The sequence below is a fragment of the Oryctolagus cuniculus genome, chromosome 7, assembly GCF_964237555.1.
Source record: "Oryctolagus cuniculus chromosome 7, mOryCun1.1, whole genome shotgun sequence".
Lineage (NCBI taxonomy): Eukaryota > Metazoa > Chordata > Mammalia > Lagomorpha > Leporidae > Oryctolagus > Oryctolagus cuniculus.
Window position 1 is genome coordinate 94,649,664 of NC_091438.1, and position 14,188 is coordinate 94,663,851.

Sequence of the window (14,188 nt, forward strand, 5' to 3'; positions counted from 1 at the left end):
TCTAATATTTTTTACACAGGCTATCACTATTTTCTTTTGAATTGGTATAATAGAAAAGCTATTTGTTTTCATAATAGATATTTTAGAGTATTAAAATTATATTAAATACTGCAAATAAATAGATGTTTGTATCTGGGAATATGTAATTTACATTTAAAAATGTATCTACTTGATCTTTTTGACTCTTTCTACCAGGACATGGTGGAAATGGTTTCTTGAAATTTCAAGATTCTGAAGAAATTACCAACATAGAACTTGCAGATGCTTTTGAACAAATGTGGCAGAAAAGACGGTAATTAGCAATGACTTTTTTTAAAGGAAAATTAATATTGTTTCCCCTTGGTAGATTTGTAGCTGTATTAGCTGTATTTATTTATTTATTTTAAAGATTTTTTTTTATTTATTTGAAAGACAGAGTTACAGAGAGAGGTAGAGACAGACAGAGAGAGAAAGGTCTTCCATCCACTGGTTCACTCCCCAAATAGCCGCAAGGGCCAGAGCTGAGCCAATCTGAAGCCAGGAACCAGGAGCCTACTCAGGGTCTCCCATGTGCATGTAGGGGCCAAGGACTTGAGCTATCCTCCTCTGCTTTTCCCAGGTGTATCAGCAGAGAGCTGGATCAGAAGTAGAGCAACCGTGACTCAAACTGGTACCCATATGGGATGCGGTGCTGCAAGCCACTGTACTACAGTGCTGGCCCTGATTTGTAGCTTTTATTAGTATTTTAACTTATTTTCATTATCTGTCCTACTCTTTTAAATTTCTTTCTTTTTTTTTTTTTTTTTTGGACAGGCAGAGTGGACAGTGAGAGAGAGACAGAGAGAAAGGTCTTCCTTTGCCATTGGTTCACCCTCCAATGGCCGCCGCGGTCGGCGTGCTGGGGCTGGCGCACCGCGCTGATCGGATGGCAGGAGCCAGGTACCTGGTCTCCCATGGGGTGCAGGGCCCAAGGACTTGGGCCATCCTCCACTGCACTCCCGGGCCACAGCAGAGAGCTGGCCTGGAAGAGGGGCAACCGGGACAGAATCCAGCGCCTGGACTGGGACTAGAACCCGGTGTGCTGGCGCCGCAAGGCGGAGGATTAGCCTGTTGAGCCACGGCGCCGGCTCTTTTAAATTTCTTGTTTCTACTTAACTGAATTTTTTAAGAGAAAAATCTCAGGCTTATTATTAACATGACAGAATCTCTTGTTATTTAGCATCTTTTTTTTTTTTTTTTAAAGATTTACTTATTTCTTTGAAAGAGTTACAGAGAGAGAGAGAGAGAGAGAGAGAGAGAGATCCTCCACCTGCTGGCTCACACCCCAAATGGCTGCAATGGCCATGGTGGGTCCAGGATGAAGAGAGGAGTCAAGAGCTTCCTCCAGGTCTCCCATGTGGGAGCAGGGGCCCAATTACTTGGACCATCTTCTGCTGCTTTACCAGGCACATTAGCAGGTAGCTGGGCCAGAATTGGAGTAGCTAGGACTAGAATTGGTGCCCATATGGTATGCCAGCATTTCAGGTGGCAGCTTAACCTGCTGCACCACAATACTGGCCTCCAGCATTGTTTTTCTGAAGGAAATAAGAGTCCCTTCAGGCAAGTTCTCTATTATTTATGGATATTCTGAACATCCGTGTATTTTTCAGCTTGTGCCTATTCTTTTTAGCATGTTTTGTAGTCCTCAGTGTAGTAGCAAGTGTTATTAATTCTTTGAGAGAAAATTGCTAACATTATGATTAGCTTAAAATTTGTGGCTTAACTCACATTAAGGTTAATATATTTATATTAATCCTCAATAAGTATCCCTTTAGTTGGAAGTTGTCATAAACATGAAGTTAAATGAATTTAAAATAGCAAGAGAGTGGTTTTTAACCTCATTACCTTTGGTTAACAGTTATGGAATTCTTTCTATACATATGGTACAAAGGGGAATGTCATGCTTAGTCTATGTTTGAAGTGTTTAAAATCTAGTGGAAAATAGAAATATATATACAGCTGTGCTACCAAATAAATATAAATGTTGAAATGTAAGCATAAGTGGAATGTGTGAAAGTGTTGAGGAGGAAGCTTTTTACTAGATTCTGGTTATGTCTTAGTCTAGGTTACCTTTATTGAATGCATACTAGATACTAGCGACTGTGTTTTACACGTACTGTGTTTAATTTTAAGAGCAACCCTGAAAGACAGATGTTATTATTTTTTATTTTTGTAATGAATAAACTGAAGGACAGATAAGTTAAGTAACTTGCCAAACTTTATACAGATAGTAGTGCCCCAGCTGGGATTCATGCCTAAGTGGTCTGATCCCAGAGCCTATACTCTTAATTGTGTTATTATATTGCCTTTTAGAACTTTATTTTTTTTTTTGAAGATTTATTTTATTTGAAAGGCAGAGTCACACACACCCACACCCACACCCACCTACAGAGAGAGAGAGAGAGAGAGAGAGAGAGAGAATCTTCCATCCACTGGTTCACTCCCTAAATGGCTGCAACATCCAAGTTTGGGACAGGCTGAAGTCAGGAGCCAGGAACTCCATCCGGGTCTCCTGCAAGGATGGCAGGGCCCTATGTACTTGAGCCAAAGTACTCTGCCTTAGTAGGCTCATTAGCAGGGAGCTGGATTGGAACCAACCCTCCAGGATGGGATGCTGGTGTTATAAGCAGTGGCTTAACCTGCTGAGCCACAATGCTGGCCCCTGCCTCTTATAACTTTGGATTCTTCTGATCATTTAGGGCCTCTACAATTTGTTTCTGAGCAAATATGTTAATTGTGTCTCTGTCACTCTCTTGGATATTGTGGTTCAGTATTCTGTGCTATCCCTTCTAGGTGTGTTACTAGCTGTTTACCTAGACCCAGCTTATAAAAAGCGCCTCCTGGAATGTTTATCTCCTTCCTTTTTTCACCATCACTAACTAGCCAACTTACTGTAAATTAGAAATCTGATTATGTTATCGTCTTACTTAAAAAAAGCTTAAGTGTTGGGGCCGGCGCTGTGGGGTAGCAGGTTAAGCTGCTGCCTGCAGTGCCAGCAACCCATATGGGCATCGGTTTGAGACCTGGCCTCTCCACTATCGATCCAGCTCTCTGCTATGGCCTGGGAAAGCAGTAGAAGATGGCCCAAGTCGTTGGGACCCTGCACCCACACGGGAAACCTGGAAGAAGCTCCAGGCTCCTGGCTTGGCTTTGGATCTGCGCAGCTCCTGCTGTTGAGGCCATTTGGGGAGTGAACCAGCAGATGCAAGATGTCTTTCTCTCTCTGCCTCTCCTTTTCTCACTGTGTAACTCTAACTTTCAAATAAATAAATAAATAAATATTTTTAAAAAAAGAAAGTTTAAGTGGCTTTCTCAAACTTGTAAAAAAAAATTCTAGATTTCATATAGGATATTTTACAAATTAACCCTACACTTTGCCTTTTTTAAAACCTATTTCCTTCCATTCATCCAAATTTAGTTTGAACTCTGTTGTCCTTTTCCCAAACATTTATACTTTTCTACAGCAGGCACTTTTTCCACTGCTGGAATGTGCTCTCCCTTCACGGCCTGTCAGCTATCACTTTCCCCTGACCTTTCTTTCCAGTTCCCTCTGTTCCTTTCTGAGTACTCACAGAGCACTTTAGCTTTGTTAGTCTCTTAGCTCCATGAGGGCAGAGATTTTTATATCCCTACCATGGTGTGAGGCACGTTATACTTTCAATGTATATTTGTTTTTTTTTTTTTTTTTTATTTGCAGTTTCACTGCACATAAAACTTACAGTTTTTTTTTTTTTAAACTTTTATTTAATGCATATAATTTTCCAAAGTACGACTTATGGATTACAATGGCTTCCCCCCCATACCGTCCCTCCCACCCACAACCCTCCCCTTTCCCACTCCCTCTCCCCTTCCATTCACATCATGATTCATTTTCGATTATCTTAATATACAGAAGATCAGCTTAGTATACATTAAGTATGGATTTCAACAGTTTGCTCCCACACAGAAACATAAAGTGAAAAATAATAGATGATTTTTTTAAATGATGATGAAATCAGAGCAGACCTATTGTCATGTTTAATCCCAGTGAGAGTCAAGTTGGGAATTGATAATTTCTTTTTTTTTTTTTTTTTTTTTTTTTTTTTTTTACAGAGGATCAGTTTAGTATGCATTAAGTAAGGATTTCAACAGTTAGCACCCCCATAGAAACACAAAGTGAAATATATTGTTTGAGTACTCGTTATAGCATTAAATCTCAATGTACAGCACATTAAGGATAGAGATCCTACATGAGGAGTAAGTGCACAGTGACTCCCGTTGTTGACTTTACCAATTGACACTCCTGTCTATGGCATCAGTAATCTCCCTATGCTCCAGTCATGAGTTTCCAAGGCTATGGAAGCCCTCTGAGTTCTCCGACTCTTATCTTGTTTAGACAAGGTCATAGTCAAAGTGGAGGTTCTCTCCTCCCTTCAGAGAAAGGTACCTCCTTCTTTGATGACCTGTTCTTTCCACTGGGATCTCACTCGCAGAGATCTTTTGCCAGAGTGTCTTGGCTTTCCATGCCTGAAATACTCTCATGGGCTTTTCAGCCAGATCCGAATGCCTTTAGGGCTGATTCTGAGGCCAGAGTGCTATTTAGGACATCTGCCATTCTATGAGTCTGCTGAGTATCTCACTTCCCATGTTGGATCACTCTCCCCTTTATTTACTCCATCGGTTAGCGTTAGCAGGTACTAGACTTGTCTATGTGCTCCCTTTGACTCTCAATGTATATTTGTAATACTTATCACATTCCTGTTTATTTGTCTCCTAGTTACATTTTAAATTCTTTAAGTATGGTGACTAAAAATATTTATATATATATATATTTCTGAACCTAGTTTAGTTTCTAAGACAATATAGCTGCAAAATAAGTATTTGTTGAGCTGACTGTTCAGGTTCTGAATCATGTGGCAAAGACAAGGGAGAGGGAAAGAGTTGGGGCAGCTACTTATAGCACAGCCACTACTCTCTGTTGACAGTGCTTTACTTTTAATTTTTCTAATGCCAAATTTATGTTGGAAATTCTAGTGAAAATTCTTCAAATTCTTAGCTACAGAGATAATTAAGATATTACTTAGTCATCTTATGAAAGTATTATAGAAATATTATTCAGTGTATGATTGATAGAATGATTCGTGTCAAAGATCTTATCACTTTTCTTTCAGCTACAATGAACTACTGTTTATTATTGACACTTGTCAAGGAGCATCCATGTATGAGCGATTTTATTCTCCTAACATAATGGCTCTGGCTAGTAGTCAAGTGGGAGAAGATTCTCTCTCGGTAGGTGCCTTTTCCCCATTTGTGAACTGCAGTTCTGAAGTCACTTAAATGCTTTCTCAATGTATTTGTTATTTCTTATTCATGGAATTATTCAACATTTTAGAAAAATTTTTACTACATTTTCAACATTTTGTTACAAAGGTACTATTAAACATATATTTTATTTATTTATTTTTTTTCCTTATAGCATCAACCTGATCCTGCAATTGGAGTTCATCTTATGGATAGATACACATTTTATGTCTTGGAATTTTTGGAAGAAATTAATCCAGCTAGTCAAACTAATATGAATGACCTTGTAAGTATTCACTTGATTTGAGTATAGCTTAAGGTAGGCTAATTTTACTGTGGTAAGTGAAGTGGGTTATTCTGTGCATATCAGTGGACTACTGTTTCATATGTTGAACTGTGGCCTTTTAAACTGTTTTAAATATATCTTCATACTAGTATCTGTCTTTACCATGACAGGCTTAAAGCTGTAGTCCAGTTCACTTGTTATTCCTGAGGTACTTTCTGTTTTCATTCAATTTTTAAATTTTTTCTCTACAAGAAATGTACCTTTCTTGTTGAATTTATACTTCTGAGGTCAAAGCAGATCATGCCTCCTCCTGGACATCTGCCTCCATTCTTTGCTGTTAGAGTTTATTTTACCTTTTCAGATTCTCCATACAACTTTCTTTTTCTTTTGTTACGTTAATGAAGTCTTCTCTTTTATTGATCTTTTTAATTGTATTTCTCACTTAAAGGAAAACTCCTGGAAGAGAAGGACTTTATTTTACATATTTTTGAGTGTCCTGTTACTTCTAGTAGAGTCTTTTAGCATGACATGTTGTATTTAGTTTGAAAGGTTTTCCTGACTTTTTATGCTGCTTGTCTATTTTTAATTAAAACTACCTTGAAGTTGTTCTTGAAAGTAGGTATAATAAAAGACTTGATGGGCTGGAATTGTGGTGTGGTAGGTGAAGCCGCTGCTCTCTACTTGTGTCCTGTCTACTCTGCTTCTGCTTCAGCTCCCTGCTAATGGCCTAGGAAAAGCAACAAAATATGTTTCAAGTATTTGGTCCCCTGCCACCCACTTGGGAGACCCAGATGGGGCTCCTGGTGCCTGGTTTTGGCACCTTGCTGTTGTGGTCATCTTGGGAGTGGACCAGTGGATAGATCTCTCTCCGTCTCTCTCTGTTTCTCCCTCTCTCTTTGTAGCTCTAACTTTCAAATAAATGAATAAATCTTAAAAAAAAAAAAGAAACCTGAAAACACCAGTTCTAGACTGTATAATCACTGTATGCTAATGACTTTCACTTTTTTTCTTGCAAATGCATACCTTGTTCATCTGTTCAAACATTTCTTGAGTTTGCTAAGTGCCAAGGTCTGGCTGTATGCTAATGAAAGAATCAGACTCTCCCATCCAAGTACTAGCCAGGCCCAACCCTGCTTAGCTTCCGAGATCAGACGAGATCGGGCGCGTTCATGCTGAGTGAATTAAGCCAGTCCCAAAGGGACAAATATCATATGTTCTCCCTGATCAGCAACAACTAACTGAGCACCAAAGGGGAAAATTGTTGAAGTGAAATGGACACTGTGAGAAACAGTGACTTGATCAGCTCTTGTCCTGACGGTTGATGTACAATGCAATACTTTATCCATTTTAGTATTTTTTTTTTGTTCTAGTACCATTGGTTGAAGTCTGTAATTAACACACAATTATTCTTAGGTGTTTAAATTTTAACTGAAAAGTGATCCCTGTTAGGTTTTTGGAAAACATTATGCTGAGTGAAATAAGCCAATCCCAAAGGGACAAATACCACTTGTTCTCCCTGATAGGTGACAGCTAACTGAGCACCAAAAAGGAAACCTGTTAAAGTGAAATGAACACTATGAGAAACGGTGACTTGATCAGCCCTCACCCTGACTGTTGATGAGCAACTTGATATGTTATCCCTCTTAATATTTTTTTTTTGTTTGTTCTACTTAATACTTTTGGTTGAATACTGTAATCAATACACAATTCTTCTTAAGTGCTGAAACTTAACTGAAAAGTGATCGCTGTTAAATATAAGAGTGGGAATAAGAGAAGGAGGAGATGTGCAATTCGGGACATGCTCAAGCTGACTTACCTCAAACGGTAGAGTTAGAAACATACCAGGGGATTCCAATTCAATCCCATCAAGGTGGCATGTACCAATGCCATCCCACTAGTCCCAGTGATCAATTTCTGTTCACAATTGATCATAATGATAGGACTAAGAACCAAAGGGATCACATAAACAAGACTAGTGTCTGCAAATACTAGCTGATAGAATCAAAAAGGGAGAGAATGATCCAACATGGGAAGTGAGATACACAGCAGACCCATAGAATGGCAGATGTCCTAAACAGCACTCTGGCCTCAGAATCAGCCCTTAAGGCATGCGGATCCGGCTGAAAAGCCCATGAGAGTATTTCAGGCATGGAAAGCCAAGACACTCTCGGGGGGAAAAAAAAAAAAACCTGAATGAAAGATCTCCGCGAGTGAGATCCCAGTGGAAAGAATGGGTCACCAAAGAAGGAGGTACCTTTCTCTGAAGGGAGGAGAGAACTTCCACTTTGACCATTGCCTTGTCTAAAAATGATCAGAGTCGGTGAACTCAGGGGGCTTCCATAGCCTTGGCAGCTCATGACAAGAGCCTAGGGTGATTCCTGATGCCATAAACAAGAGTGTCAATTTGTTAAGTCAACAACAGGAGTCACTGCACTTACTCCTCATGCAGGATCTTTGTCCTTAGTGTGCTGTACATTGAGATTTAATGCTATAACTAGTACTCAAACAGTATTTTTCACTTTATGTTTCTGTGTGGGAGCAAACTGTTGAAATCTTTACTTAATGTATGCTAAACTGATCTTCTGTATATAAAGAGAATTGAAAATGAATCTTGTTGTGAATGGAAGGGGAGAGGGAGTGGGAAAGGGGAGGGTTGTGGGTGGGAGGGACGTGATGGGGGGGAAGCCATTGTAATCCATAAGCTGTACTTTAGAAATTTATATTCATTAAATAAAAGTTTAAAAAAAAAAAGAATCAGACTCTGTTCCTGCCTATATAGTGCTTAGGAACAAAAGGAGGAATGAGCAGTTCTGTAGTGGTCTCTTATTATATAGAAACTTCTAAGGTAAATTTTAATTAATTAAAACGGTTCTGATGCAAAACTTCGAAAACCATTGCCATAGACTATCAAATTTTACAGAAATACTTACTAGTCTTTTTTTTTTTTTTAAGATTCATCTATTTATTTGAAAGGCAGAGTTACAGAGAGGCAGACGCAGAGAGAGAGAGAGAGAGAAAGAGAGAGAGAGAGAGGTCTTCCACCTGCTGATTCACTTCCAAGATGGCCATAACGGCTAAAGCTACACCGACCCAAAACCAGAAGCCAGGAGCTTCCTCCAGGTCTCCCATGCAGGTACAGGGGCCCAAGGATTTGGGCCATCTTTCACTGCTTTTTCAAGCCATAGCAGAGAGCTGGATCAGAAGTGGAGCAGCTGGGACTCAAATTGGTGCCCATATGGGATGACAGCACTGCAAACGGTAGCTTCACCTGCTACATCACAGTGCTGGCCCTCTTACTAGCTTTTTTTTTTTTTTTTTAACTAAAGCTTTTATTTAATAAATATAAATTTCATAGGTACAGCTTTTGGATTATACCAGTTCTTCCCCCATACCTGCCCTCCCACCCCCACTCCCTTCCCACCTCCTACTCCCTCTCCCGTAACATTCTTCATTAAGATTCATTTTTAATTGTCTTTATATACAGAATATCAACTCTATACTAAATAAAGATTTCAACAGTTTACACCCACACAGACACACAAAGCATAAAGTACTGTTTGAAGACTTGCTTTACCATTAATTCTCATAGTACAACTCATTAAGGACAGAGATTCTACATGGGGAGCAAGTGCACAGTGATTCCTGTTGTTTTAACAATTGACACCCTTATTTATGATGTCAGTGATCACTGGAGGCTCTTGTCATGAACTGCCAAGGCTACAGAAGCCTCTTGAGTCCACAAACTCCATCAGTATTTAGGCAGGTCCATTATCAAAGTGGAAGTAATGTCCCCTTCTTTCCACCAGGATCTCACTCTCAGAGATCTTTCATTTAGGTCATTTTTTTTTTTTTTCCCACAGTGTCTTGGCTTTCCATGCCTGAAATCTCATGGGCTTTTTAGCCAGATCTGAATGCCTTAAGGGCTGATTCTGAGGCTGGAGTGTTGTTTAGGGCATTCATCATTCTATGACTCTGCTGTGTGGCCTGCTTCCCAGGTTGGATCATTCTCTTTGTTATTCTATCTATTATTATTAGCAGACACTTGATCTTATTTTTGTGATTCCTTTGACACTTATTCCTATCTTTATGATCAGTTATGCACTTAAACTGATCGCTTTAACTAGTAAGATGGCATTGGTATCTGCCAACTTAATGGGATTTAGAGTCTCATGGCAAGTTTTTAGCTTTACCCTTAGCGGTAAGTCCGAGGGAATGTATGCCGAACTGTACATCTCCTCCCTCTCTTATTTCCACTCTTATTTTTAACAGGGATAAATTTTCAATTGGATTTAAACACCTAAAAATAATTCTGTTAAGTAAATATTTCAATCAATGATATTAAGTAGAAAAAATAGTGAAAAGAAAATAGTAAGCTTTTGACAGTCAGTACAAGGTCTGATCTAGTCATTGCTTCTCATAGTGTCAATTTCACTTCTACAGGTTTCCTTTTAGGTGCTCAGTTAGTTGTCACTGATCAGGGATTGTCTCTGTATATAAAGATTGTTGGTTTTTGTGTGTTGATTTTATATCCTGCTACTTTACCAAACTCTTCTTTGAGTTCCAATAGTCTCTTAGTGGAGTTCTTTGGATCCCCTATGTATCGAATCAGGTCATCTGCAAAGAGGAATAGTTTGACTTCTTCCTTCCCAATTTGTATCCCTTTGATTTCTTTTTCTTGCCTAATGGCTCTGGCTAAAATTTACGGTACTGTTATTTTTCTGCATCCTTGAGATGCATTTATTTGGGGCTTTTCCAATTTCTTGATGTTGGCATCTGTTGCTATAAACTTTCCTCTTAACACTGCTTTTGCTGTATTTCATCAGTTTTGATATGTTGTATTGTCATCTTCATTTGCTTCCAGAAAGTTTTTGATTTCTCTTTTGATTTCTTCTATGACCCATTGTTCATTCAGGAGCATGTTGTTCAATCTCCATGTGTTTGCATATGCTCCAGAGATTCCTGAGTTGCCTATTTCCAGCTTCATTCCACTGTGGTCTGAGAAGATGTTTGGTATGATTTTGATTTTTTTGAATTTGCTGAGACTTGCTTTATGGCCTATTATATGGTCATTCCTAAAGAAAGTTCCATACACTGCTGAGAAGAATGTGTATTCTTTAAGTGTAGGATGAAAACTTCTATACCTATCTGTTAGTTCCATTTGGTCTATAGTGTCGATTAGGTCTGTCGTTTCCTTATTGATTTTCTGTCTGGTTGGTCTATCCATTGCTGAAAGTGGAGTATTGAAGTCCCCCAATACTATTGTATTGAGGTCTAAGTCTCCCTTTAAATCCCTTAACATTTTTTTAATAGCCAGGTGTCCTGTAATTATGTGTATATTTTTATAATAGTTGCATCTTCCCATTGAATTGATCCCTTAATCATTACATGGTGCTGTTCTTTGTCTCTTTTAACAGTTTTTGTGTTAAAGTCTATCTTTTCTGATAGTAAGATGACTATACCATCTCTTTTTTGGTTTCTGTTGGTATGGGATATCTTTTTCCATCCTTTCACTTTCAGTCTGCATGTGTATTTGTTGATGATATGTGTTTCTTTTAGGCAGCAAATACATGGGTTTTGTTTTTTAATCCATTCAGCCAGTCTGCTTTTTAAATGGGGAGTTGAGGCCATTTAGTGTCACTAATTGCTAAGTAATGACTTGCCCTGCCATTTTTCCAAAGATATTCCTAAGTTACACTTTGAACTTCCTTTGATCTTTTACTGAGAGATTTTCTTCCTTTACCTTCTTTCTTACTGATGACCATGTTTCTGTGTTTCTTTGTATAACACATCCTTAAGCATCTTTTTGCAGGGCTGGATTGGTGGTGACAGATTCTTTAATTTCTGTTTGTTATGGACGGTCTTTATTTTACCTTCTTTCACAAATGAGAGCTTTGCAGGGAATAATATTCTGAGATGACAGTTTTTTTCTCTTAGGACTTAGACTATATCTCACCATTCTCTCCTAGCCTGTAGGGTTTCTGATGAGAAGTCTGCAGTGAGTCTAATTGGAGAACTTCTGAAAGTAATCTGGCCTTTCTCTCATGCACATTTTAGAATCTTGTCTTTATGTTTCACTGTGGTGAGTTTGATTACAGTGTGTCATGGTAAGGTTCTTTTCTGGTGACATGCATTGGGAATTCTGAGTACTTCCTGTACTTGGATGCCCCTTTCTTTCTCCAAACCCCGGGAAGTTTTCTGCTAGTATTTCACTAAAAAGGCCTTCTAATCTTTTTTCTCTCTCCATGCCTTCAGGAATTCCTAGAACCCGAATGTTGTTTTTTTTAATAGTATCCTGTAGATTCCCAACAATATTTTTTAGATTTCTAGTTTCCTCTTCTTTTCTTTGGTTTGACTGTATACTTTTCCTGTGCTCTGTCTTCTAAGCCTGATATTCTCTCTTCTGCCTCACTGATTTTGTCTTTAAGGCTCTCCCCCACATTTTTTATTTTTTCTATTGAATTTTTCAGTTCATTTTGATTTCTCATCAAGTTCTCAATTTCATGTTCTATTGAATTCTTCATTTCATTTTGATTCCTCTTTAAGATCTCAATTTCATGGGAGAGATTTTCTTTCATGTCCTGGTTGGATTTCAGTAGTTCATGTGTTTATTTTTGAATATTTCTAAGTAATCCTGTGATCAATTTTTTGAGTTCCGTTTCTTGCAATTCTTCTATCATCATTTTCACAATCTGATATTGATGTGTTGTGTTCTTTTGGGAGCACTATGTTTTCTTCCTTATTGTTGTTTCTTTTTTTCACTTGTTGTTCAGCATTTGTGGAGATACCTATTGGTTTCTTCTTCTTCCCCCCCCCCCCCTTTTTTTTTTTTTTTTTGCTGTAATGGCTTTCATCATTCTACTATGACTCTGTAGATAAGTGGATTGTCTGCTGCTTTCAGTGAATCTCTGGAGGCTTGTAGTGGGTTTGGCCAGGGAGCTTTGGTGAATTCTCCAGAGTTAAGGGTGTGGCTAAGGGACACACCCAAGTTTGGCATTGTAAATCTTCTATCTTTTTTAGTCAGAAGGGAAGTGTATTCTGCTAAGCTGAGCTCTTTTCCTCAGTGGGGACCAGTGCCTGAGTGCTAACCCCAATGGATATAATATTCGTCCGCTCTTCCCAAGGACCACACAAAGGATCTGTGCAGTCCTCAATATAAGTTCATGTTACCCAGCAATGTCTCTCACCAGGTAACCAGAAACACCTGAGCTTGTGGCGTCTTCCATGAGACTGCTCAAAGTCTCAGCCATACTGTGGTTCCCCCCACACACCTCAGTTTTTTTCACAGTGCCAGTTCAAAAGCTTCAGAAAGTCACAAGCTCCCAGCCCCCCCCCCCCCCCCCCACCAGAGTCAGGTTTCTCTGCTTGGCTGATTGCCGGGTGCAGACACAAGCTGGCACAGCTGTTATGCATGTCCAAAATGGCATCCGTTCTATCGGCTTGTCACAGAACAACCTTTGTAAAATGATTGGAGAGACAAAAACATGTCTGTCCCATCTTTTTTTATCCTCCTCTATTTTGTCTGGTACACTTTCCCCCACAGGGCTTCAAGCATCGTTCCCTCTGGGCTCTTCCTGCCGCTTTTTCCACAGTGGCTTGGACTGCTGCAGTCCGGTCTCACCTCACTTTCCAGCGCTGGTACCGTAGGCTCTCAGCTGTTGGAGTTCCGAGCCATGGGCGCCCACGCTCTCCACATAGGTCCACTGTGTCCCTCTAATTTCGATAGAGTTTCCTCTGCCATTTTTCCTCTAACTCTTCTCTGAGACTACACTATTTCCACTTTTTAAAAACTATCTTCTCCTGGGCTAGAGCAGTAAATTCCCTCCGTACTCCACCAGCTTGGAACCTCTCACTAGTTTTTAAAGATGATATATATTGATTAAATCTTGATGTGAATTTAAATATTAAAATAAACTTTTTGATAATGCTACTTTATGTTAATATTATAATCTTCTAAACTCCAGGTACTTTAAAAGTTTATTCTTGTTGTTTGTTTTGTACATTGTATATAATGCATGACATATTATTTCAGAAGTTCAGAATCTCAAAGTGTGAATTTCTAATGGATTCTTTAAAAACACTTCTTCATTGAAATTATATAGGAAAGACTGAGGAAACTAAAAAATTGTTTTTATTGTTCACATTGCTATTTAGTTTTAAAAATTAAAAAAAATATATTTGAGAGGCAGAAAGAGCTAGAGAGAGTTCCCATATGCTCTTTTATTCTCTGAATGCCCACAGTGCCAGGGTTAGGAGCTGGAAACCTGGACCACAATCCAGGTTTCCCATTTTGTTGGCGCGAAGAACCCAACTTCCTGAGCCATCGCCATTGCCTCCCAGGGTCTGATTTGGTGTAAAACTGTAGTCCAGAGCCAGAACCAGAAGTCAAACCCAGGCAACTCCCTAATGGAATGCAGGAATCTTAACCATTAGGCTAAATGTCTGCTGCCACTATTTATTTTTTAATGAACATTCCTCACAAATATCTCATCTTGCCTTCCCAGCTTCATTTAAAAAATGTGTTGATAGATATTTTAATGTTACTCAGTAAGAATGGTTCACTTTCTTTCAGTACAGTGATGCTGACATATCTCTAAGTCAGTTGTA

At 38.9% G+C, this 14,188-nt stretch overlaps 1 protein-coding gene across 6 annotated transcripts in view; it reads left to right on the forward strand.

Moving 5' to 3' along the window:
- The window catches only part of PIGK (phosphatidylinositol glycan anchor biosynthesis class K), a 184,559-nt gene that overhangs the window by 48,448 nt on the left and 121,923 nt on the right, over positions 1-14,188 (forward strand). For all 6 annotated transcript variants that reach the window (XR_011390649.1, XR_011390650.1, XM_051856345.2 and 3 more), the window contains exons 6-8: positions 196-292; positions 5,169-5,286; positions 5,474-5,584. Coding sequence is in view for 4 of the 6 variants with exons in the window: in XM_051856345.2 (XP_051712305.1) it covers positions 196-292; positions 5,169-5,286; positions 5,474-5,584 (326 nt within the window). In the remaining 2 variants the exon portion in view is untranslated. The remainder of the gene's footprint in view (positions 1-195; positions 293-5,168; positions 5,287-5,473; positions 5,585-14,188) is intronic.